Source organism: Mirounga angustirostris, unplaced genomic scaffold (assembly GCF_029215605.1).
Source record: "Mirounga angustirostris isolate CCGP_5_RB_7025 unplaced genomic scaffold, mMirAng1.0.hap1 SCAF_6, whole genome shotgun sequence".
In the NCBI taxonomy this organism is placed as follows: Eukaryota; Metazoa; Chordata; class Mammalia; order Carnivora; family Phocidae; genus Mirounga; species Mirounga angustirostris.
In genome coordinates, this window is record NW_026991714.1 from 72520106 (window position 1) to 72547598 (window position 27493).

At 40.4% G+C, this 27493-nt stretch overlaps 1 protein-coding gene across 8 annotated transcripts in view; it reads left to right on the forward strand.

Annotated features, from left to right (window-relative positions):
* The window catches only part of PCDH15 (protocadherin related 15), a 794976-nt gene that overhangs the window by 494371 nt on the left and 273112 nt on the right, over positions 1 to 27493 (forward strand). For all 8 annotated transcript variants that reach the window (XM_045877695.2, XM_045877694.2, XM_045877690.2 and 5 more), the window contains one exon: positions 8623 to 8755. In XM_045877695.2, the coding sequence (XP_045733651.1) occupies positions 8623 to 8755 (133 nt within the window). The remainder of the gene's footprint in view (positions 1 to 8622; positions 8756 to 27493) is intronic.

Here is a 27493-nt window from a genome sequence, read left to right on the forward strand (position 1 = left end):
AAAAGACAAAATCATTAAAAAGACCAGGGAGCCCAGCACGCATTGTCATCTGCCACCAGCCAGAGGATGCTCCCTAGTGTCACCTCCTCTGTGAGACATCATCTCCTGCTCCACCCTGCTTCTCCACTCCAGCCCTCACGCCACTTCCTTTTGTCCCTGAGCCGGCAGCTACCTTCCAGCCTTCAGCTTGACCTTCCCTTCAGCCTGGATGGCTCATCTTTCCATTTGTCCATGGACTCCGGTCCTTCTGGGCCCTACCCAACCATCTCACTTTCTTTGCAAAGTCTTTCCAGACAAAGTATTTAGAGCTGCAACAGCCTTTCCCTACTTCTATGCCCCTTTTTATCCACTGCACTGACCGCCCTGAGATAGCCTATGATGTACCTTCGGTTAGGGTATGAAGCTGATGGTCTGCCCTGCCTCCTCCCCACTGGAATTTTAGTTCACAAGGGCAAGAATCACTGTGGTTCCGTTGTCTCCCAAACAATTCGTGGAATGCCCTACGTGCTTAAAAAGTCATCTGTTTTTCTTGTTTTCCTAAGTTCTTAACAAACATCTTTTTTTTTCGTTTTTTAAACAGATGAATTAGGAAGTGAGGCAATGTAATACAAAACTCAAATAACTTTAAAGAGCTCCCACAACGAAAAGGCAGATTTGAAATTGTTCTGCCTTCTTTCATAGTATACACCAATTCTGTCTAATTTTGTCACTAATAAGTTAAAAAAAAAAAGGGGGTATCTGTGATAGTAAGATTTTCTATTCCATCCAATCAACCATTTACTACACAACTACCACTTACTGTGTCATGGAAATACAAAGATAAACAGAGTGCCATCATGTGCCAAAAAAATTACAGTAAAGAGTGGAAAGTAGGACTATAAATAATTAAATTCAGTTCAGCATGGTAAGTGTGTGATTCAGCCAATTTCTCCACTCTCTGGGGGCATCAAGAAGGGCACTTGTTACAATGAGGGAGTACTTAGAAGGCCTCCCAAGCAGATGAGTTTTGGAGAATGAGTCAAGGTTGACCAGGTGTCACATTATTTGTGCAGCCTGAGAGGTCTGAAAGAGCTTGGTCATTATGGGTAATTACCAGTCTAGTCAGTGTAACCAGTGCATAAACCAATTCAAGAAGGGACAGGAGAGTTAAGGGTCATTTCATGGAAAATTGAATTTGCTTTTTTAAGAAGGTTGGACTTATTATCCAGTCTGTGGAGAGTGTTCGTGAAGGACTTTAAATTAGAAGTTGAGTGAGAATTTCTGAGTTTAGTTTCTGGAAAATCTGTCTGGTGTCTCTGTGGGAGATGAATTTGAGGGGGACAACACTAGAGGGAGGGAGATGAGATAGGACTCCACCACTGGAAAAATCCAGGGACTAATGGCTTGAACGGGGCCTGTTAGGAAGGTAGAGAGATGGAATCATCAAAAAAAAAAAAAAAAAAAAAAATCTAGACCTTTTTGTCTAAGGTGACAGGGTGGTGATGTCAAGTTGGCATGCATGGTTTGGGTGAAGGAGATGAGCTGAATTTTGGACTAATTTAGTTGGATTTGACCATTGTTCATATACCCAAAAGGCAAATAGATGCATATATATGAACATGAGAAAATGGTTAAGGACTGTTCCTTGAGAAGAAATGAGGAATGCTATTATATATTGACCTAAAGTAGTCAAAGTTTGAATGGATTTAAAGAATAGCCTTTTTCATATTGGGTTATTCTGAAGAGGAGTTAAACATGATTGATACTATTTAATTAGCATGCAGTAGACATTTTACAAGCTACTCTCTATACATAATTTCTAATCTGAATGACAACACTGTGACCTTGTATTACTCTAAATTTGCAGACCAGAAATCTGAGGCTGAAAGATGATAACTGACTTGGCTAAATGGCCCCTGGCCTACACTCCCCCCGACCTCATAAACGAGTTGTAGAACCTTCACCTGAACTAGGACTATTGGATTCTAGACTTTATCTTCCACTCTCTTCCATAGCCATGACCTTTTCTCACGATTATTCTGGAGAAAAAAAAAAACACTACAGTTGTTTAATATCAGTGCTAATAATGCTAATTTTAAGAATTAAGGCACCTTTTGTTTTTACCATTTAAGCTTTTATTAAAGTTCCTTAATGGTCATCAATTTATTTTATGACTTTATTTTCATTGAGGATAGTCCCATGCTATGTAGATCTGGTAAAATCTATATATACTTGTATATTATGACCAATGACTTTTTAACTATTTTATAATTTAATGAGTGAGATTTTATAATCCACTTCTTACTCAGTTCCTATTTGCAAGTCATACCACTGATTTGTCTAAGTAAGCTGCTGCCTACAATAATCAGTGCAATAAGAGGATTTCACTGGAGTAAAATCATATTCAACTCCAGGAAATAGAATGACATCTTCCGAATCTGAATACACAGCTCTTTTCAGTGACACTAAGCATTTAGTTGACCTGGCCTCATTGTTTTCCTCATAGACAATGGTTTGGACACTAAAAGATCACCTTATAATGTTTGATCAAATATCAAGTGGGACCTACAGAGAATAAAATCTGGATACATCCTTTTTCCCTGCTGGGATAATGTCATGTTCCCTGTAGGATAATGGCATTTGCTATTTTCTGGAGGAAAATTAAGCCTTCACATTGACTGGATGAATGAACCGAAGAGTTGTGAAGTTTTGCTTTCAGTATTTCCTTTGAAAAGTAGAGGCTATTTGAAAATTATCAGCATGGAAGTACAGACCTTGATATATTTTACAAATTGACCCAGCAGGCAACAGTGCTATGTAAACCTACTTAAATCATAACATAAAAAAAAAAAAAAAGGCGGGGCGCCTGGGTGGCTCAGTTGGTTAAGCGACTGCCTTCGGCTCAGGTCATGATCCTGGAGTCCCTGGATCGAGTCCTGCATCGGGCTCCCTGCTCGGGGGGGAGCCTGCTTCTCCCTCTGACCCTCCCCCATCTCATGTGCTCTTTCTCATTCTCTCTCTCTCAAATAAATAAAATCTTTAAAAAAAAAAAAAAAGGCAATTTTCCATTTTTTTTCTTTTTTTCAGATTGGAAGTCTTAATTCATAAATTTAAATAACATAAAAGGCCTATATGAATCATCTATTTATGTATTTGTTATTCTAATTAAGTAAACTTACTGAAGAATTCAGAGAGAGGAGTAATAGTCTGTAATCTTTGTTCTGTTGTGTTGAGTCTCTCATAAGTATAAGAGGACAGATAAAAACCAAAAGATATAAAAAGTAACTTCATTTGGAGATAGTATTTAGTCTATTGGTTTATGTAGGTCTCCTTATACTTACTGAATTGAATTAAATTAAATTAATATTTATTTAAGTTTTATATGAATAAAGTAGTACTATTAGGTATTCATAAAGAGAATGAAGGACAGTCCTGTTCCCAAATATCATATAATATAATTACGATAAAATGATTGGTGCATGGCATGCGGTTCCTAATTAACTTTTTAACCTTGATTCAGTCACTTAATCTTTCTGATTTTCTAATCCTCTTTTGTAAAATGAGAGAGTTAAATTAGATTGTTTCTAGGGTCTTTTAAAATCTTAAGATTACCTGAGAAAATACATCAGCACTTGGGTTCTACTTTGACCTTCATTACCAAATGAGAAAGAGAAAGCTTTATGATTTTCTTTTTTTTTTTTTAGAAATAGAGATTTATCTACATCATACTGGCAATATTACAAAAATAAAATTTGTATTTATAATTGCTTGATTTTATGCATTTAAGACTAGCTATAAAATGTTAATACAAAATGTTCACATAAAATGTTATTATTTATCTAGTGACTGTCCTGTTTTATTATGTGCTTAACTGATGCTGTTGAATTACTCATATTTATTACAACATTAATGGTATCATTTTATTGTGAATACTATTGGTATTTAGTTTCAGGAAAGCTAACTCTGATACCATGCTGACATGTGATAAAAAGGAGATAGCATTTTAAAAGACTGGTGCTTATTTAAATGCTTGTAGGAAGAGCCAAGAAGTTGAAGATGAAAAATGCTAGACTTTGAAATTGATCTTTCTCAAACAACCCCAAGATCCAAGTGGGGAGGGGGAGAGCAGAAACATATGTAATTAGCAATTTTAGCATTTGAATTATTGTGGAAAGGAGCAGAGGAAGGGAAGGAATAAGGTTGGATGAAGGAGAAGCTGGTGTTGGACCACAGCTGTTCTGTCTATCCTCTGCCTGGGGGCTTAGGCTTCTTTGTGTTGCATTTTAAAGTTGTCTTCTCTGTAGCAGATACACCAGCATCTTTGGGTGTAGAGGTCCTCTGTGCAGTATTGTGGATGTAAATAGTTTAGTTCCCTCGTGGGAAAATAGTCTTAGGGGAAAGAATAAGGAAACACACAAAGCATAATCAGTTCAGTGTAAACCATATTCTCATGAGTGGAAAGAGCCTCATATTCTGGTAAAGACTTCATCAAGTATTCCAGACCAGTAAGCTGAAGCTGTAGAAAGTGCCAAAAGCAGGAAAGGCCTAACTTTTTGAAAGAAAACTTTGAATCTGGAGTACAAGTGTGTTCTAGGTAAAAAAAAAAAAAAAAAAAAAATGTGAATTCAGTGAAAGAATCTCTTACCTCCAGGGTTACCAAGGTGAGTGTTAAGTCAGTTTATAGAGGAAGCCCCAGGCTACTAATTTATTTATTTATTTATTTATTTAAAGATTTTATTTATTTATTTGAGAGAGAGAATGAGATAAAGAGAGAGAGCATGAGACGGGGGAAGGTCAGAGGGATAAGCAGACTCCCCTCTGAGCAGAGAGCCGGATGCGGGACTCGATCCTGGGACTCCAGGATCATGACCTGAGCCGAAGGCAGTCACTTAACCAACTGAGCCACCCAGGTGCCCCCCAGGCTACTAATTTAAAAAGAAGGTGAGCCTATATGGGTTTTTTGTTTTTTTTTTTTTTTGCCAAGAGCTCCTGGGCCAGTGGTCTTCTAAATCAAGTGTGTGAGGATATTGTATATCCATAGACAATGTAGAGTCTTCTGTCCCACACCAGAAGATTCTGATCTAATATGTCTCAACGTGGACACTACCACAAACCCACTTTGGGGAGGCAACCAGGGTATCATGCCCTTAAGTATTTAGCCTAGAAAAGGGAAAGGATGCAATTAAAATGTTTAAAATATTATAAGGGAAATTAATAAGGTATATGCAAGCTATTTACCCCATTCCATAGAATAGAATAAGACTCCTAATTTTGAGCAATTATTATTAATAATGGATACATATGTTTTTATATGTGCATACATATACATATGTATATACAACATATATACATGTGCACACACACACACATATGTAATCTTATTTAACCCTTATGCTAAACTGAGGTGTTAGTATTACTCTCATTTTTTTAGATGGCAGTGGTCAAACTGAAATAATTTGCCCAGGATGTGGTACACATCCAAATTCTAACTCAGGAATGTGTGGTTAAAAATCCTGTGCTCAACAACATCCCTCAGCCAGGGTTCTTACCAATATGGCGGAGGGCAGATATTATAGGACTTCTTATCCACAGACAATGTGCTGGCTGGAAAAAGGAACAGACTTATAAAATGTTTAAATGACTTGATGAATAACAGATGCTCAAAGAAGCGAGGGTCATGAGGGTAGTAACAGGGAGAGTATGCATCCTGAGGATGCTGCTGGAGCCAGGTCACCACCTGGAAAGATAATAGGTCTACTTCAAAATGAGAAGTGGGTCTCTGTAATGCACATTAAATTTGGTAACTTGTGGATATTTTCCTTCCCACCATGTTTTCCTTTGCATCTAGCCCTAAGACTAATACCTGTAAGTTTATAAGTAACATTTCATCAACCATTTTAACCTACTGTAAACATCTTACTCTTAGGGGCACGTGGGTGGCTCAGTCTATTAAGCATCTGCCTTCAGCTCAGGTCATGATCCCAGGGTCCTGGGATCGAGTCCCGCATGGGGCTCCTTGCTCAACGGGGAGCCTGCTTCTCCCTCTGCTGCTCCCCCTGCTTGTGCTCTCTCTCTCTCTCTCTTTATCTCTCTCTAATAAATAAATAAATAAAATCTTTAAAAAAATCTTACTCTTAAATTCTCAGTTGTAAATATATATATAAATATATATATATTTTTTGAAAAGAACAATTAGAATTTGATTCATTTTATTGACAGATTTTAACAATAAAGTGACAAATCCAGAGGTCAGAATAAATACAGATACTTTTATTATAAATTATAAAAGCTGATTATAAAAAAGATTTTAATTTGAAATGAGATAATTTTGGAACAATACTGTGATAAATGTTAAGTGTGAATTTTTTTTTAAAGATTTTATTTATTTATTCATGAGAGATAGAGAGAGAGAGAGGCAGAGGCAGAGGGAGAAGCAGGCTCCCCGCGGAGCAGGGAGCCCGATGTGGGACTCGATCCCAGGACCCTGGGATCATGACCTGAGCTGAAGGCAGACGCTTAACCGACTGAGCCACCCAGGTGTCCCAAGTGTGAATTTTTTAAGTCACTGCAACTTTTTAGAGTGCTTATATTCTATAGGTACTCATCTATTGAGGGTATGTCCAGGAACAGTTTGGACTTAGGCATAAGATGATAACCTGAAACAAATTTTCAGTGCCTATGATCTGTATTTCTCTGCAAAGCTTTTCATTTTTATTTTTGTTTTTTTTATAAATTTTATTTATTTATTTGACAGAGAGAGACACAGCACAAGAGGGAACATAAGCAGGGGGAGTGGGAGAGGGAGAAGCAGGCTTCCCGCCGAGCAAGGAGCCCGATGTCGGGCTTGATCCCAGGACCCTGGGATCATGACCTGAGCCGAAGGCAGATGCCTAACGACTGAGCCACCCAGGCGCCCTCTGCAAAGCTTTTTAAAACATAGGCTCTTTTAGCATAATAATCTCAGAAAAACATTATTGGTGACCATGTATTTTAATTGAAGCAATTAATAAAAAGAACTTTGGTTTTAGAGAGAGAGAGAGAGCAACAGTGAGTGGGTAAGCTGGTGAGGAGGGGCAGAGGGAGTCTTAAGCTGGGTCCACGTTCAGCGTGGAGCCTGACACAGGGCTTGATCTCATGACCCTGAGATCATGACCTGCATTGAAATCAAGAGTTGGATGCTTAGGGTGCCTGGGTGGCTCAGTCGTTAAGCGTCTGCCTTCGGCTCAGGTCATGATCCCAGGGTCCTGGGATCGAGTCCCACTTCAGACTCCTTGCTCAGCGGGGAGTCCGGTTCTCCCTCTCCCTCTGCCCCTGCTTGTGTCCCCTCTCTCGCTGTGTCTCTCTCTGTCAAATAAATAAAATCTTAAAAAAAAAAAAGGTTGGATGCTTAATTGACTGAGCCACCCAGGTGCCCCAAAAGAACTTTGGGCTATTTTAAGAAAATTCTAGCCCCCAAATAGAAATGACAACAAATGTGTTTTTAGTGAAAAGTGATTTTGTTAAAATAAGTTTAAAGCATACAATTTAGGCAGTGGTTGTATGTTCTTCGAGACAGAAGGCTAACTGTAGTCAGACAGTAGTGGTAGCATCTTCCAGGTGGAAGACAACTAACTTTCTCATTACTCTAATTTTAGCCAGTGCTACTTCTGTATAAACCTTGAACATCTTGCCTCTGTAGCTTTTGTTGAGCAAAGAAATTTCAGAGTTTAGAGATACCCAAAAAGTTGATTATGTTAGTGCTCCTATTTTTGTCTTTATAGTAACAGAGTGTCCTCTTGTCCTTCAAAAATTTCCCTATCAATGCAAGGCTTTAATTAAATCTAATTTCTAGCTATTCATAATATATTCTTCAAAGAAGACTTTTGTTTGCAACTAATTTACACAACAATTACTTTATGAGCCTGACTCTTGACATGCATTTACATGAAGCCATTGATGTCAGCAAGAAAACTAATAAAACGCAGCCCGGATTTTCTTTTGTGTGTTATTTTAATCAATACTCCCTCTGCTGGTTTAATAGGAAGAGAGCCCTAGGGACAGCTCATATTACCAGATATTTATAGAATACCTTTTGCTATTAGAAAGACATTAAAAAGTAAAGTCAGAAGTCAAGGCTCCTGTTAATTTATTACCTTTATTTGTACAGCTATTTGGTTTTAATTTACACTATTAATCTAAGTAGGAAAAAATTGGTACCCTGAGGCATTTCCTTTCTTTTTTTTTTTTTTTTTAAGATTTTATTTATTTATTTGACAGAGAGATAGAGAGAGAGCACAAGTAGGCAGAGAGGCAGACAGAGGGAGAGGGAGAAGAAGACTCTCCACCGAACAGGGAGCCCAACATGGGGCTCGATCCCAGGACCCTGGGATCATGACCTGAGCCGAAGGCAGCCACTTAACCGACTGAGCCACCCACGTGCCCCGAGGCATTTCCTTTCTTTTTACTGAGATAATTTCATAGAAACATGATATTTCGGTGGTAGCTTTTATTTTGCCATCCTTTCATTCTGAATTATTTTATTGTTTTCTCTAAAAAATCAAAATGTCCTCTCCTATAAGCCCAATGGCAGACCACGGACTGCGGTCTGTCATTAAAGGTGATGTGGATTTTCCCCCATCTTGTTTCTGTTCTCTTTCTCTGCAGGCACTCCATCTGCACGGTGTACATTGAAGTGCTTCCTCCAAATAATCAAAGCCCTCCCCGCTTCCCACAGTTGATGTACAGCCTCGAAATCAGTGAAGCCATGAGGATTGGTGCTGTTTTATTAAATCTACAGGTATGCTTCTTGGTAGATATGTAAAGCTCTATGGAGACAACCTTGAAGGCTGATGGGTGTGTATTTGTGTGTGCGTAAGGGGGAGAATTCACATGTCTGCTTGCACTCTAGTACAGGGAAATTCTATCTGGAAAGGAAAACGGGGCTCATGTGGACAGAGGGTTTCCTCGGCTAATCGATTCTATTGATTGCCACCACTGAAGGACTGACGTTACCTGGCAGGGATTAGCTGCAATCATTACAAGACAGAATGAAGGGACTGGAAACGTGCAGTTGAATATTTTGTACTTTGCACCCAAAGAGTCTGCAGCTATTATTTTCTGTCTCGAATTCCTTTGCCCAGCAGGATTTAGTTTTGCTGCAGTGTGGTATAGAGAAAATAGCTTTGGGTTCACGGACGGACGGTAGGCATTCTAATTCTGAGGCAGACAACTTCATTCTATGGCCATGGGCAAATCTCGTAATTGCTGGGCCTCGTTTATTCATTTAGGTGAAGGGAGGAGGGCTAGCTGATATTTGCATCTGCAGGTCCAGATTCATAGGCATATGAGTTACTTGCAGTATGATTGCTTGGTTTTCACTGTTTATATATTCCTGACTAAAACACATTTGGCCAGAAATGGTTGTTTCTTTCACTGAATCTATAAGTCAGGCTTCACATGGTGTTGATAATTGCCCCTTGCAGTAAGAATCATCACGTGACACATCACTCTACTCGTGGGTGTCGAGAGGACAGGAAACCGACCTTCTCCTGGTGTCATTACACGGGAACGGCTGAGCTTGCTGACAAGAGTTCGGAAAGCTGGCCTTGAAGGGTAGGACAGATAGATGTGCATGTGATGCTTCAGGAAAATCCCAGTATCGATCTTTACCACCAAAGGAGGTGACACAAGGCATAGTTACATCTTGCCCACCTCCTATTTGAATGCACACAGCCTCTCACCCAAAGCCTGATGAGGTAAAAGTGGAGATTGCAGCGAATGTTTGAACTGGAAAGGATGTGAAAGTAATGAGACACATCAGCCTCATGATCCAGACATGGGAAGTGAACCCCGTGGAAAGTAACTGGGGCCTAGATCAGTTGGTTACATTTTCATTATGTCCAAAACAGGGCTCATTCCCTTAGATCCCTCAGAGTACCCGAGGCTGCCAGAACTTTGTCTGGCATTACCAGATACTTCTCTGTGCCTCTGCTCTAGTATCTATTTGGTTGCTTTTCCCCAGGTAACTACAGAGACCTTGCTTCTGTGGTTCATTTACTATTAAAATATGTGGGAAACAAGATTATGTGAAGGTAGTCATGTTAGCAACAAGGAAATTTAGAGTATTTTTTTTTTAAAGATTTTATTTATTTATTTGAGAGAAAGAGAGTGGGAGAGAGAGAGAGCACAAGAGTGGGGAGCGGGAGAGGGAGAAGCAGACTCCCTAGAGTATTTTAACGGACAAAATAAAAGAACCCCATAGTCTCTGAAAACCAAATATGAAGACAAGTACATTTAATGGAATAATGAAAATCTTATATACATACATATAATCCACATATACAAATATATGGATTTATTTGTGTAAACAAGAAGAAAAGCTAAATAAATCCTAGATTTGTGCTAAGATTCAGGCTAAGAAATTGTACACTTTTTATGTTTAAATATTCCTTCAGAATGTGCCTTTGTACGATTTCACTTTCTATAAGGTAACATAATCCTATTTATAAGATGGCCCTAGGTCTCATTTCAATAAATCCCAGAAAGGTCCAGGAACCACATTATAGGAGAATAACTCTACCTGTGAGTTAAAGATGAAAAGGAGTTGATCTTTTTCATATCTCAAATTTCTCTACTGCGAAAGCTGAGCGAATATGTGAAATGACATTTCTCTTCACCCTTCCTGCTTCTGGTAGGAGCAAAAGAAAGGGCACCAATTGCAGTGGCAGTCTCTATGGGAAAGAACGAGGGTGTCATCACCAAGGCTTTTTTCCTAAGCCACCAGCCATTCCCTTTTGCTCCTGATCAACTGAGACTGAATTTAAACTAGTGACCTAAAAACTGAAAAGCTTCTACCAAATTACTCTCCCAGAGACTTCTAATAACAGAACGCATCAGTGGTACCTGGGGCTCGTCCTCCTCTCTTTCACATGCCGCACTGCCCGCTGCTGACTCACTGCTCAATTTAGAAAGGCAGGATTTGTGGAGAAATATATTTTCCCAGGGAACAGCAGCCTGGTTTCAGCATGATCTGTTTTGACTGAGATCAAAGTGGTTTCTTCTCAGACAACAATCCTTCTTTCTCCTCCTCCCTTCCCCTTCTAAGTATTTTCCTTCCATGCTGTCTCAAAACTGCTGGGGAGGCTGTGATTTTCCTCAGCTTATTAAGGCTGTCTCGACTGGCTCTGGCATCCATGGCATTCAGTGGGGGAGAATGTGAGCCAGGGCTCTGCTTTTCCAAACTTACTGTGCTGAGCAGGGTTGGCATTAGGTGGCATTTTTTTTTTCTTCCAGAGTTGGTCAGATCCTTTTCCAAAGCATGATTGTGCACCACCCCCACTTGCCAGCGAAACCTATTAGAGGCGTGTGCCCCAGCTGTGCACCGGGATCATGGGATCGTGGGAGCCCCTGTGCACAGATGGCCCCACTGTCCCATCATGTCCATCTTTAGTCTGAAATCAGCCATGGTGGGCACATTTATGCTACAGAAGTTAGCAGATGCAACAAATCAGTACCTTTCGCTCCATCCACAGCTAGTTGTTAATCCTTACCAGCACACCACCGGATGTGGAGCCAATTTCTTCAAGTACTTAAGTAACTAGAATATGTTAGCTTCATCAGCCTCCTCCATCTTTTTCCCTCTGAGATTTTGAAATCCCCTTGTACCATCACCATTACCCTGGTGCTCATATAAAAATAGTAATAGGTAATGTGTACGTGGCATTTAATGAGGCACCTGCCTTTGCAGATAGCTAGGATATATTCTGCACACACCCAGACTCAGAACTTCAGCAATTTGTGACTGAGAAGGGTTATATCTCACTCCCACTGTATATCTACCATGGATCAGTGCCCATTCCATCCTCCATCATTCACCCCATGCCAAATGAAAGGGCAGCCTCTATGCAGAGCAGTGTTGTTCTTCTGACAGAGTGAAAAAACAGGCACAATAAACCACAATTTGGATCTTAATGCTTCTCCCAGAAGTGACCCCTGACTCTGCTGCCCGCGGTTCATCCACCAAACCCAGGCACAGACTGCTCCTGAGCTCCTCACCTCAGGGATGCATAATTCTCCTGTGGGAAACATGCACTAACTGCCTGGCTACTCTGATATCAAGAGCTGTGGGTTCTTTGGTTCATCGCTTGCCTTCCATGTTATTGCAGGCAACCATTTTGCTAAATGAGTTTTCACTGCCAACCATGATTCCCATCCTGATAGCTTCCAGTAACAGTTTCCTCACCAGCTTCCAGTCTCTTGAAACCATGCTATTTATTTTCTGGGTGTTTATCAGGCACACTCCACCTTTAACTGTCAAGTTGGGATCAGTTAGGATAGCTAGGTTTATGTTGCCAAATTCCATAGTCAGTGCTATCAACAGTCAGAGACTGTGCTGTATTCAGTCTTCACTCCACAACCCAGCTGATGAAGTGGTCTCTGCCTAGAACAAGGGATTTCCTGAGGGCAATGTTTGCTGTGGGAAACACAGCAGAACAAAACAAAACCCAGTTCTTCATTGTTACCTACAAGTGAGGCATGGAATAACTACCATACTTTTTTGTTTTTTCCATCGGCCAAGGCAATTCATATGGCTACTCCTGAGTTAATAGGTCAAGAATGTACAATCTTCATGTAGACAAATGGCACCTTAGGTTACATGGCAAAAGCTGATGTCAGTGGAACAGGGATATCTTACTTCCCTAGAAAGGGACTGCCAGTATTTTCAAAATATTAACTTTGAACATTAAAGTGTATAAATATGTATGCATCTGTTAACATTTATATAAATAAAATAAATAAATAAAAACTTCGGCACACATAATGTTTCCCCATTTGATTCTTATAAAAACCCAAAGCAATTAGAGCTATTATCATTGTAATTTTACAAATGGGGAAACTGAGCTACAAAAAATGAGAAACCCATTGCTCAACCAACATTCAGAAGTCTTCACCTGTTAATCACCCTCCCTGCTCCCCACTGCAGAATGCTTCCTATTTCACTTTCTAGACCAAGAGAAAATGTATATTCCCTTTACAAACAACTTATTGATAAGCAATCTTTTTAGAAATAGCTGAGTCATTCATATATCACATAGTCCTTTTTTTTTTTTTTTTTAAGATTTATTTATCTTAGAGAGCACATGCATGTATGGGTGAGAGCGGGTTGAGGAACACAGGGAGAGAATCCTCAAGCAGACTCCTTCTTGAGCATGGAGGCCAGTACAGGGCTCCATCCCATGACCCTGAGATCATGACTTGAGCCAAAACCAAGAATCAGTAGCTCAAAAAACCGAGCCACCCAGGCGCCCCACATAATCCATTCCTAAAGACGAAAGGTTAAAAGTTAGTTGTCACAACACTAAATCCTGCATCACATCCATTGTTTCTAATAACAAATAAAGATATCATTAATTGATTTAGTAGAATTCGATAAATCAGAGTGTTTAACAAGTTCTCTTAATTCAAATTATTGTCTTACCATAATACTTCTCAGTTATTTATTAGCTTTTATTTTTAATTTTCCACTTATTAGTTGTGATGCATTTTTGGAGGTCAGCTACCTTAACCTACTAAAACACAGTTGTGTGTCCTCGGCTTCTGTATGATGCACGATTGCATTGGGTCACCATTCTGACCTAACACATAGGCGGGTATTATCTTTATTCTCCAACAAATGAGGAAATGGAAACTTAGAAACAGCAAGGTTTGGGAGCCAGAGTAGTTTTTTGGGTTTCTTTTTGTTTTAATTTTCTCCCCTTTGACTTCTAAATCAGGACTCTACTATATCATATTATTTTAGTTTCAGTTATAGAAAAACTATTAAATTTTCTTTTTTCCCTATGGGGTGGTGGGTGTTTTTTATATTACATTAGTTTTGTGTTTTCCAAAGGTTAATTTTATGATGTTTATGAGGGTAAAATATATGACAGATTGAAGGGAAGATCCAATTTATCTCAATAGTCTCAGGAATAAACAATTAAAGGAAATGTTGGCTATTTTCCTCTCTCACATAGAGGTTATAGACAAAATATGGATTATAACCTGGACAAAGCATGGTTAAGTAAAAAATACTAAATTCTCAGATCCTACCTCAAAGAATTCCTGGTCGTTAATAGGATACTCTCCAAGAACCCAGGTAGGAGAGACCGCATATGGTTTTGGAGACCTTTACCTTAGAAATAGTGAGGGTGAATGTTTTGGTCCTCTAGTGGTTGCTGGTCCAGTGTTTCTCTTAGTCCAAGACTGAGAGAAGAAAATCCAAGAGGAGGTAGGGGAGGTTGGCATCTAGTTCTTTAACTGAATGGCTGCTGGGATTTGAGTCTGTGCAACTGCCCCGGGGGGTGGCACTGGAACCAGGTGTCATGGTGGAGTGGGCAGTTGGCAAGAGGGTGTGGACTGCTGCCCATATTGTAGGTAAGATTATCCTGCCGGGGCCCATAGAGCTCAGAGTGCGGGCTCCTAAGTGTCAATAAAAATGAAGGGAACGAACTGCAGCACGTGGAAAAGAGACATGCATGCACACCAAGATGTACAACAAAGGGCCACCAGCCGAGCATTACTCACGAATGTCCCTCAGGCGCCACCAGTCCCTAGGATGGCGGCTTGGGATCCAGCCCCGTAACAGTGGAGTCTGCTGGTGCCAATTCCTCCCACACTGATCCTCATGCAACCTCAACATAGTCAGTCCCTTTAAGAAGCATGTTTTTTCCCTGTAGCTTCTCTATCCCAGTGTCAGAGGGGAAATGAGAGGAAGAAAGATGAATACGAGTGAGAAAATCACACACTCGAAGTCTCTAGAAACAAAATTGGCTTTAAAGTAAAAAGGAGGGGTGCCTGGGTGGCTCAGTCGTTAAGCGTCTGCCTTCGGCTCAGGTCATGATCCCGGGGTCCTGGGATCGAGCCCCGCATCAGGCTCCCTGCTCCACAGGAAGCCTGCTTCTCCCTCTCCCACTCCCCCTGCTTGTTGTTCCCTCTCTCTCTGTGTGTCTCTCACTGTCAAATAAATAAATAAAATCTTTTAAAATAAATAAAGTAAAAAGGAAGGTGTCCTATTAGGAAGAGTTAGAGAGTTTTGCTAAATGACAGTTGTAGACTTTTATACCAAGACACGCCTGGAGGAGTCAGCTGTACGATGGAAGCGGGAGTGAGCGACACAGCAGCTTGAGAGCAGCCTGGAAGAAATGAAGCCATTTCATTTCTTCTCCGGGAGATTCCTTATCCAAACTGGGCACAGGATAATGCAGAGCTGAACTTTTGTACTTACAACCAAAATGCACAGGAAGGAAAAAATTCAGAGATTGCGTGGAGGTGCAGATCTGTATTGCATTTGGCATTTAAATCAAGCATCTCTGGCCTTAGCCCTACTTCATTCCCACACTTCTCAGCTTGATGCCTTAAGCAAAGCAGAAAAGGGCATGATTCTCAAGGCTTTGACTTTATAACCTGGCTCATTCATGATGGAGCACTTAGTTTCTTGCACACTTCTACAGACAAAGTATCTAGTCATCGGCTGTAAGTTCATGCCCGACTGTAAAGAACAAATCTTAATTATAACAAGTTGGGGATCAAATGCTCTACCCGCCTGTGGCTGGGTAGGTCATCCCAAAGGGAAGCTCAAGTACACTTTATAGACTGGTTAAGACATGTCCGTGGGGATAGAATAAAATTCTACCCCTCCTTGCACACATATGATCCTTGAAGAGTGAAGAATTGGGACCAGGGAGAAATAAGTGAAATGGCAACAAAAAATAAAAAAAGAATAATATGCAGACACTAGATATAGCCCACAAAGCCTAAAATTTTTACTGACTTTTTACATAAGAAAAAAAAAATTTTGCTAGCCTCTGCGTATACTGTGAGTAGTCATTCAAAAACAGACCAACAAACCAAAAAAAAACCCAAAAAACAAAAAACCCTCACACACATAATAGTGCCCATCCATTATATTGAAATGAAGTTTAAAGGTGCCGCTGAAAGAGATAAGATATAATACATACAGTCCTAAGACCTAGCATTTTAGTTTTGTATAGTAAGTTGAATTGAGTATATTAAATTTAATTATTTAAACTGCGTCAGAATAATCTGTTATCTGAGCTGGGTCTCAGGTGAGCTAGCTGAAAACAGAAGCAACATTAGTTACCAAGGGATGGTGTGTGTATATAAATATTCAGGTCAGTATTTGTGTATCAATAAATACTAGATGAATAAAATAATGGAGACTAATGTACCCTTTGGTGTAGAACAGAAAGCAGAATTATAAGAGCTTGGGAAACGGGGGAGATTATTGTCTTTGGAAGCCCAGATGAAATAGACAGCATGTAAATTGCGTAGCTCAGTGCCCAGAAATAGAAAAAAGAAAGTACTTAACTAATGGTAGTTATTTTTATTCCTGTTCATTACCATTCTTGTTTTTCTTTTTTTTTATTATGTTATATTAATCACCATACATTACATCATTAGTTTTAGATGTAGTGTTCCATGATTCATTATTTGCATATAACACCCAGTGCTCCATGTAGAACGTGCCCCCTTTAATACCCATCACCAGGCTAACCCATCCTCTCACCCCCCGTCCCCTCTAGAACCCTCAGTTTGTTTTTCAGAGTCCATCATCTCTCATGATTCATCTCCCCCTCCGATTTCCCCCCCTTCACTCTTCCCCTCCTGCTATCTTCTTCTTCTTTTTTTTTTTTTTAACATATAATGTATTATTTGTTTCAGAGGTACAGATCTGTGATTCAACAGTCTTGCACAATTCACAGTGCTCACCATAGAACATACCCTCCCCAATGTCTATCACCCAGTCACCCCATCCCCCTCCACCCCCTACCACTCTAGCAACCCTCAGTTTGTTTCCTGAGATTAAGAATTCCTCATATCAGTGAGGTCATATGATACATGTCTTTCTCTGATCGACTTATTTCGCTCAGCATAATACCCTCCAGTTCCATCCACGTCATTGCAAATGGCAAGATCTCATTCCTTTTGATGGCTGCATAATATTCCATTGTATATATATATATACCACCTCTTCTTGATCCATTTATCTGTCGATGGATATCTTGGCTCTTTCCACAGTTTGGCTATTGTGAACATTGCTGCTATAAAGATCAGAGTGCACGTACCCCTTCGGATCCCTACATTTGTATCTTTGGGGTAAATACCCAGTAGTGCAATTGCTGGATCATATGGTAGCTCTGTTTTCAACTTTTTGAGGAACCTCCATACTGTTTTCCAGACTGGCTGCACCAGCTTGCATTCCCACCAACAGCGTAGGAGGGTTCCCCTTTCTCCGCATCCCCACCACCATCTGTCTTTTTCTGACTTGTTAATTTTAGCCATTCAGACTGGTATGAGGTGATATCTCATTGAGGTTTTGATTTGGATTTCCCTGATACTGAGTGATGTTGAGCACTTTTCATGTGTCTGTTGGCCATTTGGATGTCTTCTTTGGAAAAATGTCTGGACGTTCATGTCTTCTATTTCTTGACTGGATCATTTGTTCTTTGGGTGTTGAGTTTAAGAAATTCTTTATAGATTTTGGATACTAGCCCTTCATCTCATATGTCATTTGCAAATATCTTCTCCCAGTCTGTCAGTTGTCTTTTGGTTTTGTTGACTGTTTCTTTTGCTGTGCAAAAGCTTTTTATCTTGATGAAGTCCCAATAGTTCATTTTTACCCTTGCTTCCCTTGCCTTTGGCAATGTTTCTAGGAAGAAGTTGCTGCAGCCAAGGTCTAAGAGGTTGCTGCCTGTGTTCTCCTTTAGGATTTTGATGGACTCCTGTCTCACATTGAGGTCTTTCAACCATTTGGAGTCTATTTTTGTGTGTGGTATATGGAAATGGTCCGGTTTCATTCTTCTGCATGTGGCTGTCCAATTTTCCCAGCACCATTTGTTGAAGAGACTGTCTTTTTTCCACTGGACATTCTTTCCTGCTTTGTCAAAGATTAGTTGACCATAGAGTTGAGGGTCCATTTCTACCATTCTTGTTTTTCTGTTAACTCACACTAAGATTTGGGGTTTTAAATGTGAGCAAGAAGGTAGCAGGCATTTGGAAGGATGAGTAGGAAAGTGGACTGTCGAAGAATACGGGAGAATGGATGCACTGCAAAGAATATATTCACCCACTTTATGATTTTACTAATTCTTCCTTTGAGAAGAAATGATCACTTGCAATTTAGAGTATAAAGTGACACTTTGGCAGCCCAAGAGGTAGGTGGTCAAGAGATCAATATTAATAATAATATCAACATCTAATTTGAATTGCTGCTATTAGCCAGGGATTGCTCTAAGCTTTTGAAAGCTTCCTTGTCTTTTATACATTTAACAAAGCAGTGCAGTAGCCTTTCCAAAGTCCTAGAGAATGCTGCTGGGAGTGGAAATCCCAAATCAAGCTGCATAACCCCAGAGTCAATGCTCTCCCTGCCTTTCCTGGAGACGGAGGTCCGCTCAGTGCCCTCAGCTCTTCTCCAACTCGGACCCACTTCAGTAGCGGAGTAGACCTGCCCACGAAGCTGATGCTGCTTTTCTTTTTAGGATCTGCTTGATCAGACTTGATTTTATTTTCTTATGGTTGCTTCCTGCCTCTTTACAAAAGTGATGAATAAAATTATACAGATAACGACCAGTGATACTGGGAAAACTTAACTTAGCCCCTGCTTTAAACTTGCTTCTTGAGCTGCCTGACTCCTGCAAATTTGCTTTTCCCAGCTTCTCCTGCCCAAAGCTGCAGTGGCACGTGAAACAGCTCAGACATGAGTAGCGGGAGAAAACAGAACGCCTGGGGAGCCTGGCTGGCTCAGTCAGTGAAGTCTGCCTTTGGCTCAGGGTCCTGGGATCGAGTCCTGCATCGGCTCCCTGCTCAGAGGGGGTCTCCTTCTCCCTCTCCCTCTGCCTCGCTTTGCCCTCTTTCTCTCAAATAAATAAAAATCTTAAAACAACAACAACAACAAAACAACCCAGAAAGCCATGAGAAGTGGCCCAGAAAGTTGGATGTTGCACATCTGATTACTTGAGGGGAAAAAAACGTGCATTTTTCTGATGAAATTCCCCAGGGATGAGTGTAAGGCGGTGCTGGGTCAACTTGCCACCTGCAGCTCCCTTTCATCTTTATCCATTCTCCTCCTTTTTAAAAATTTTTTTTAAAGATTTTATTTATTTACTTGACAGAGAGAGAGAGAGCACAAGCAGGGGGAGCAGCAGAGGCAGAGGGAGAATCAGGCTTCCCGCTGAGCAGGGAGCCCAATGTGGGGCTCGATCCCAGGACCCTGAGATCATGACCTGAGTCAAAGGCAGACACTTAACTGACTGAGCCACCCAGGTGCCCCTCTCCTCCTTTTTAATAGTTTCAAAAAGTGGTAGAATTTACACTATATGCCTCAAAGAATTATTAATTTTAGTCCTGAGGAAAAATGCCTGCTACCTTGATTTGATCCGGAATTAACCCATTTCCAGAACAGTTTGAAGAAATGCAGGCCATTGTAGATCCTGACCTTCCTCATTAACAGGTCCTGTTGAAGGTGCTAATTTGTTTTTCTGACATCTTTCAAATGTTCTAGAAGGTTTGGGAGTTCTTTCTTCTCTTTCTTTTTTGATGAATATTTCTTGTACAATAGGAAGTGTTGTTTTTTTTTTTTCCCCTGAAGATAATAGCAGTTTATGATCCATGGATGTCATGTGGTTGCTGCAGGTATAAGTGCATGAATCATGAACCCCGGGCTGTAGGATCTGCAGTGTCATTTATATTATGGGGATCACTTCAGATCTGTCACTTGCAGATTTGCTCTGCCATCATCAAAGAAGCTTTTCTTGATGCATTCCGACTCTTTAATGTGTTACTGTGTAGATTAACGCTGCAGAGTACATTAAAAGATGACCATTTTCCCTTTGATTTAGTAATATATAATGTATTCTATTTAGTAGGTTTCCCTGATTTTGATAAGCATGAGAAAGGAAAGTCTCATTGATTTTCCTCTTTATTTTCATTTCAAGTGGGGGAGAATATGTTTTCTCATCTTTCCTTAACACTAGACCTCAGAGGGCTCTTTCATCATTAACATTATCTCAAATGGATAATATCCCTGTGGGTGCACATCGGGAGGTGGAAACATGCCGCTGATACTGGTCATCTGGTCCTGAAGTATATTTTATATTTTGAATGAAGAATAGATAGTTGAATGGATAGACAGATGAATTTTAGAGAGAGAGAGATGTCTCCTAATGCCAAGCAATTCCTTCTTGCAAACATTAAATCTGATTTGTAGTGTTAATTTTCTCCTTTAAAGCAGTTGTTCTGATAGGTCTAAATTCCCCCAAAAAAGTTTAATCCCCTTGACACTATGGGATGCATATTATCTGAAATGATTTTTCATCTCCGGGCATGTAAAGCTGTTGAAAGTGAGAAAAACATATTTTTCTATTCATAGGCCTGTCTTCCTCTTCCCAAACAGTGATTTGGCCCCTATAATTCCTCCATAGTCCACAATATGTTCATAGGCAGGAAGCCAGAGAAGTGTCAGGGCGAGTAGGGAAAGGAGAAATCTAAGTCGGATACACTTAAAGTAGCTGGATCCTAAATTATTTTTTTCTTGACCCTTCCATCCTCAAGAAGGAAATAAAAATGATTTAAAAAAATATTTGCGTTCTTGCCCCAGAAGAGTTGTAGGCTGTACATTTTATCTCATATCTTATTTATCTCATATACATATATATGAGATGTGTGACTTAAGCTCATATGTTAGTGGAGTTAGACTTCACTTCTGTCTCTGACTTAGGCTTTAACAGGAAGTAGGACATATAAAAATGGGTGAAAATGATCTTCTTGACATGGTGCAAGAAATAAAGCTCCAGGGACGCCTGGGGGGCTTAGTTGTTAAGCGTCTGCCTTCGGCTCATGTCATGATCTCAGGGTCCTGGGATCGAGCCCCGCATCGGTGGGAAGCCTGCTTCTCCCTCTCCCACTCCCCCTGCTTCTGTTGTCTCTCTCACTGTGTCTCTCTCTGTCAAATAAATAAATAAAATCTTTAAAAAGAAAGAAAGAAAGCCACATTCTCCAGTTCTCTTAAAAATGATTAAGGACCTAAAAATAACTTAACAAGATAAAATGGTCTTTCCTAGTATCACCAAGCATAAAGCAGAAGTGCTGTGGCTGATTGTGCAGATGGTTGCCCATGATGATCTGTGGTTTGTGTGAGGCCCTGAAGCAGAGATTCACTGGCAAGGAGACAGGCTCTACTCTGGCGCCTCGCCTGCCCCATATTTTCATCAAACCCATGGATGAAGACTTTTATAGCCTCTTGTCACCACGCCTACCAGTCTCTCTGCATCTGTATTTGTGTATTTTGTTTTTACTTCTGTGATTAAAAATGAGCCCTCCTTGTGTCTCTTAAATGGTCACTTGCATACTAGATCAGTGCTTCTTGGAGTCTTGGAAATGAAGGATGTCATCTAAGTGAATTAGTAGAAAAAGGAAGTAGGAAACAAACAAACAAAAAAATACAAGCCCTTTTTTTTTTACTATTAGATTCGGCAGATATAAGTTACCTGTCAAATCACTTTTTTTTTCCTAAACTATAAATTTTACTCTAGAGGTATTTACTCTAAATTCCTTATATCGTCATGATTCATAATAACCACTTCGCAAATGACACCGCGACATTGCACCCCACTCGGGACAGCACTCAGGACTGGCTACGTAGTTTGCAAGGCCCAGCGCAAAATGAAAACATAGCACCTTTTAAGTATGAGTGCTTTGCACTGACCAGATAGCACTCTCCTGGACTGGACCCACTCTGGGCTGCGCAAGGACGTTGCTTCAGAATCACCCACTGACCTTCCTGCAGCATGAACAGTTCCAGCTCTGTCTGGTCCTTTCAGTCGCCTTCAAAATCTTCTGTGGCATCTCCCAATTAAACACAAGCAAACAACACAAAATGCCCTTGATCCCATAGTTACTTGAGCTGCTTACTCATTTCTGTGCCTCCTACTTCGTTGTGGAAGCTATTCAACGCCGATATCCAGGCTGGCTTAAAGAACATCTTGGTCAGATTCCCTGCTGTTCTCTCTTTGACCACAGTAAAGTCAGGTTTTCTTTTTTTTTTAAGATTTTATTTATTTATTTTGACAGAGAGAGACACAGCGAGAGAGGGAACACAAGCAGGGGGAGTGGGAGAGGGAGAAGCAGGCTCCCTAATGAGCAGGGAGCCCGATGCAGGGGCTGATCCCAGGACCCCGGGATCATGACCCAAGCCGAAGGCAGACGCCTAATGATTGAGCCACCCAGGCGACCCTAAAGTCAGGTTTTCAATCACACCAACCACAGATGTGGCTCTTTTGGTCCCTGTGCTTATTCCATTGCCAAGTGAATCCCCCATCTTCCTGCCCATTGATGGACAAGGCATGATAGAGTGGATAATCCCTTCCTTATTTAGAAACTTACGTGTTTGATTTCTAGCATACCACAGTGTCTTGGGCTTTTCCCCATGCTCCCTGGTTGATCCCACCTCTGTCTACTTTGATGGTTCCTCCCCATTGCCCTGCCTCTTAAAAGTTGGAATGCCCTGAAGCTCAAGCTCCTTAACTCTTCTTTTTCTATTTACATTCACTCCTGGGATTAGTTCATCTGGTCTCATGGATTTAAGTGGTCATATGCTCATACCTCTATCCTTAGCTCCCTGCCCTAAAACTCTAGACCCATGCCCAATTATACAGTCAATATTGTTTTTTAGATGTTAAATAGACGTCTATCTTAGGTTGAGTTTTCAGAGAAGATTCAGCTGCAGAGGTTTATTAAAGAGTGTTTTTGGAATCAACTCTTGTGGAAAGGAGAGAAAAGCAAGCAGAATTAAGTTTAGGGAGAAGGTGAGCTTCCTCTGACCCCATGGAAAGCTCTAGAGCTGAGAGAGCCCTTTAGGGTTGGAAGGTCGGCACAGTGATGTAGGCCCTTCATACACCTGCATGCATGAGTCGGATGCAGGTTGCTTTAGAAACCAGCTTGGCCTTGACATGGTGACTGTCTTCAGATGGACCAACATCTGAAGCCTCTCAAATAGGACCAACAGCTGAAGGCTCTCAGTTGGTGACATTTCCAGCACATAGGGGAATAATTACTTCCTTGAAGGGGGATTTGGGAGGCATATCATAGTGTTATCACACAGAGATGAAAAAAAAAAAATTATTCTTTTTTTTTTTTTTAAGATTTATTTATTTGACAGAGAGATAGAGAGCACAAGTAGGCAGAGTGGCAGGCAGAGGGAGAAGGAGAAGCAGGCTCCCCGCTGAGCAGGGAGCCTGACGTGGGGCTCAATCCCAGGACCCTGGGATCATGACCTGAGCCGAAGGCAGACGCTTAATGACTGAGCCACCCAGGCGCCCCCATCTTATTCTTTATTAAACCTGAAATGAGGATCTGGGGGCATACAGCCTCAAGATGAGGTAAAGGGGAATGAGCGAGTTGAGCGTTTTCTGAAAGAAAATATGCTAAGTGTAGTAAAGCAATGAACTGTAAAATACACCCTCTAGAAATGCCAAAAAAATTAAAAACATAATTTTTTAAAACTACTTGAATATATTCAGAAGGGGAAGAACACATTTTGAGAAGATTCAGTTTAGCATTTTTCCAGAGATTTTGTTCCCATAGTTGCATGCCTTTACAAATGAATTATTGCCATGCTTTTCTAACCACAGGAATGCAGGCGTGTGGGAGGGGTGGTGCAATGCGGAATTTCAGCCCAAGGTGACAGTGCTCCTGAAACGGAGAATCCAGGGCTCAGAGGGCAGTGCTCACCAGAGTAGAAAGGTAAACTGTGAGATGTCTGACTTGAATGGAGTTTTATGGACAACTGCTGGGGGAGCGTATGTAGCAATACACCCTACTTTGGAGAGATCTGAGCAAGAGACACCTCACATTGACCTTTATTTCCTCTTTAATGCTGTGTTTCTAATCTTTAATCTTATTTGTATCCTGTCTCGTAAAGCCATGGAGGACTCTTTCCAGTTTTCTATGTGGCAGCCAACAGACACCCCTTAGTCTCTTTTCCACTGGATTTTGTGGAAACGTTAGAGATGTGCTTTCGTCAACCCTTTCTTATAAAAGATCTTTCAACCAAGGTCTGTAACTAGAGTATAAAAGTGATGAGTTTCATTTACTTCATACCAGAGGACTATGGTATGATTCAAAGCAAAGTTTACAGTTTTTAAATTGCTTGATAAAAAGAGTTTTTGGGTTTCATTTTTGGTTTTCTTTTTTCTTTTTTTTTTTTTTAAAGATTTTATTTATTTATTTGAGACAGAGAGAATGAGAGACAGAGAGCACATGAGAGGGGGGAGGGTCAGAGGGAGAAGCAGGCTCCCTGCCGAGCAGGGAGCCCGATGCAGGACTCCATCCCGGGACTCCAGGATCATGACCTGAGCCGAAGGCAGTCCCTTAACCAACTGAGCCACCCAGGCGCCCGGTTTTCTTTTTTCTTTAATTGACCAGAATTAAACCATTCTGCTCTTCCTAAAAGTTAGATTAAAAAAAAAAGCTTAATTTGAAATGTGGGTTTGAATGTAGAATAATATTTGACTGAGCAAGTCTTTGATAGCGACTGTTATTATAATAGCAGTAATCTGTATTACCTTTAGTAACTTGGCAATAAAGGATTCTCTGCACAGTTTTGTAAATAAACCTCAGTTTATTGCATGCCTTAAAGCTGTTTATTGCTTCACACACTGTCAGCTACTGTTGATTAAAGCTTCAGTATGCAAATGCAGTATTTCCCTGAGACTTTGGTAAATTAGAGAACAGAAACAGTGTTTCTGAGGTATACTCGATAAACAGCTAATAGGTATCAGTTGTCTAGAGAAAACAACAGGAACCAAATTGATGCTGAGAAGTGCCCATGGTGATTCTCCACTTAACTGCCTGGAATTAGCTGATTTGGAGCTAAGAAAACTTTTTTTTTTTTTTAGATAAAAAGATAAACACAATATTTGCTTTGGAATAGTTGCTTAAGGAAACTGAAGAATTCATTTGCATGTCGCTTCTTCTAGTATTGGATACTTTGTATTTTACATGGATTCACAAAATCCTGTAGCAGTTTTAAAAAGGAAGTGAAGGGAAAAAGTATTTGTTTCTCTGATCTTCATTCACACACTCACCTCACTCCACAAACACACAAAATGATTTCTTTTTTTTTTTTAAAGAAGCTCCAGATTAAGAAAACATACGTTTCACAGACAGAGGCAGAATTATCTAGCAATAAAAATTAACTCAGCTTTGCAACAGAGTCATTCCCTACTACCTACCCCCATACAAAAGTACATAATTTTGATTTTGATAAACAAATGATTACAAAGAGCAGCAAGGCTTGATTGCAACTACACTTCTCCTAATTTAACCAGCATGAGCGGGGTGATTCAAATCAGAAGTCGCCTTCGTGAATCAAGAAGAAAAATTCAAAGATTAATGCCAACAATAGTGAGCTGAGAGGACCCAGCTGTTTATACTTCATCTTTCCTTGTTTAATTTTATTTTACAATTAGTATGCGTATATTCATAAGTGCAGTCATATTACACTCTCTATTTCTTTTTTATGCAGCTTTCTTTTTTATTCCCTATTTTTGCTTCACCTCCCATTCCTTACCTTCCTTCCCCCGGAATAATTCCCCAGCCCTTCTCATGAGAGAGCTCACGTGAACCCGCTGGTGTGCGTCTAACTGTATTTTCCCATTCTGGTCACATACGATTGTGTAAGACACGTAAGTGTGTGTGTGTGTAAGGGACATACACAAGTAATACATAGAGAGGTGACTTTGCCATTGTCATCATATGCATACATTTATGTTAATTTTCCTTTTGAAATGATATAAGACTTGACAGAAAAAAAACGTGACAATCGTACAAGAATGTTTGAGAGTAAGTTCCCAGCATGCTGTGCATTCACCGAGTACACTTTCCAGTTCCCATGAAGAGTGAGGTCTCCTGTGTAACTGGCACACTGCAGTGGAAATCAGGGAGTGACTCTGATGTGTTCCTGCAGTCTAGCCCTGTGACTCCAGTCAACCTTTGCCGGTTACGCTTGTAACATCCTTTATGGCAAAATGACCCAAGCCAGGATCGCGTGTGACTTTTATGCATCATACCTTGTTGGTCTCCTCCATATGCACCAATCTTCCCTCAATGCTTTCGAAGATTGCAAGAAACTTATTTTCTACATTTTCCTTCAGTTGGGGTTCATTGATGTCTCTCAGTGACTGGTTCAGTCATGGGTATTTCGGCAAGGGTAACCCTGAAGTGATCATGTCATTGCCTCCTATCAGATGATGGATGGTTTATAGGTGTCCCATCCAGGGAATGCTGCTGTGGATAACCTGATCTAAGTTGCACCCGCCTTCAAGTGTGTGGAGGACTTACCTTGAGATTATGCAAATGTTCTTCCTTTATTTATCTTCCCTCATTAATTTTTTTTAAAGATTTTATTTATTTATTTGACAGAGAGAGAGACAGCCAGAGAGGGAACACAAGCAGGGGGAGTGGGAGAGGGAGAAGCAGGCTTCCTGCAGAGCAGAGAGCCCAATTCAGGGCTCTATCCCAGGACTCTGGGATCATGACCTGAGCTGAAGGCAGACGCTTAATGACTGAGCCACCCAGGGGCCCCTTCCCTCGTTATTTTTAACATCTATTGATGTTCTTTGGCTGAATTATTATTTTGACTGTTGCCAAATGATGATCTTTTAATGCCATCATCTCTTTGACCTTGGTGAATTGGTATTCTACCAAAAGAAAAGCTATCTTTTCTCCTCCATGTATTTATTCATTTATTTATCGATACCAATACAAGCTCAAAAATTTATCTGCTTCAGTTGATAAACCATGACAATCATTATTTATTCTGATGCTCAAATCGTCCCAGAATTAGCCTTGACGTGCCCATCTGAACAGGATTCTGTGTCTTTTCGCATGGCCCTGTCATGTTTTGAGCACTCATTTTAGACTTCTCTTATCCCAGTCCTAGATCTAACCATTTCTCTAAAAAGCTCTGGTTTCTTTAAGTGGGGTAGCATTTAGAAAGCCAGATCTGAGAGCACAGAATGTTCCTGGCTACTGGCTCTCTCTGTTTCCAGGTCTTCTCAATGGCCTAAGCTGTCAATATATGTACATATCTCTGTGTGCATGCATGCACGTACTCAAACATACACACACGTGTCTACACATGCCACATACAGAAGTGTGTATGATATATACACACGTGTTCATTTTCACCTGTATGCATTCATGCCTACATATATGTCTGTATAACATACATATACTCGTTATATGTACTATTGTGTGTATACATTTTTATACCTTATGAAATATTATATGTAAATATATAATGTATAAATAAATAAACATATATATATATATGTATAAAGCTATTAGTTCACACTAATGTCACACTGAGAAAACTGGCCCGTTTATCCTTAGTATATTTACTTATGAATATAACCAGTTTCCTCTTGACACTCATGCTGATGTCCTCCTTACCCCACTCACGTTCTGGTGCCACAAGCCT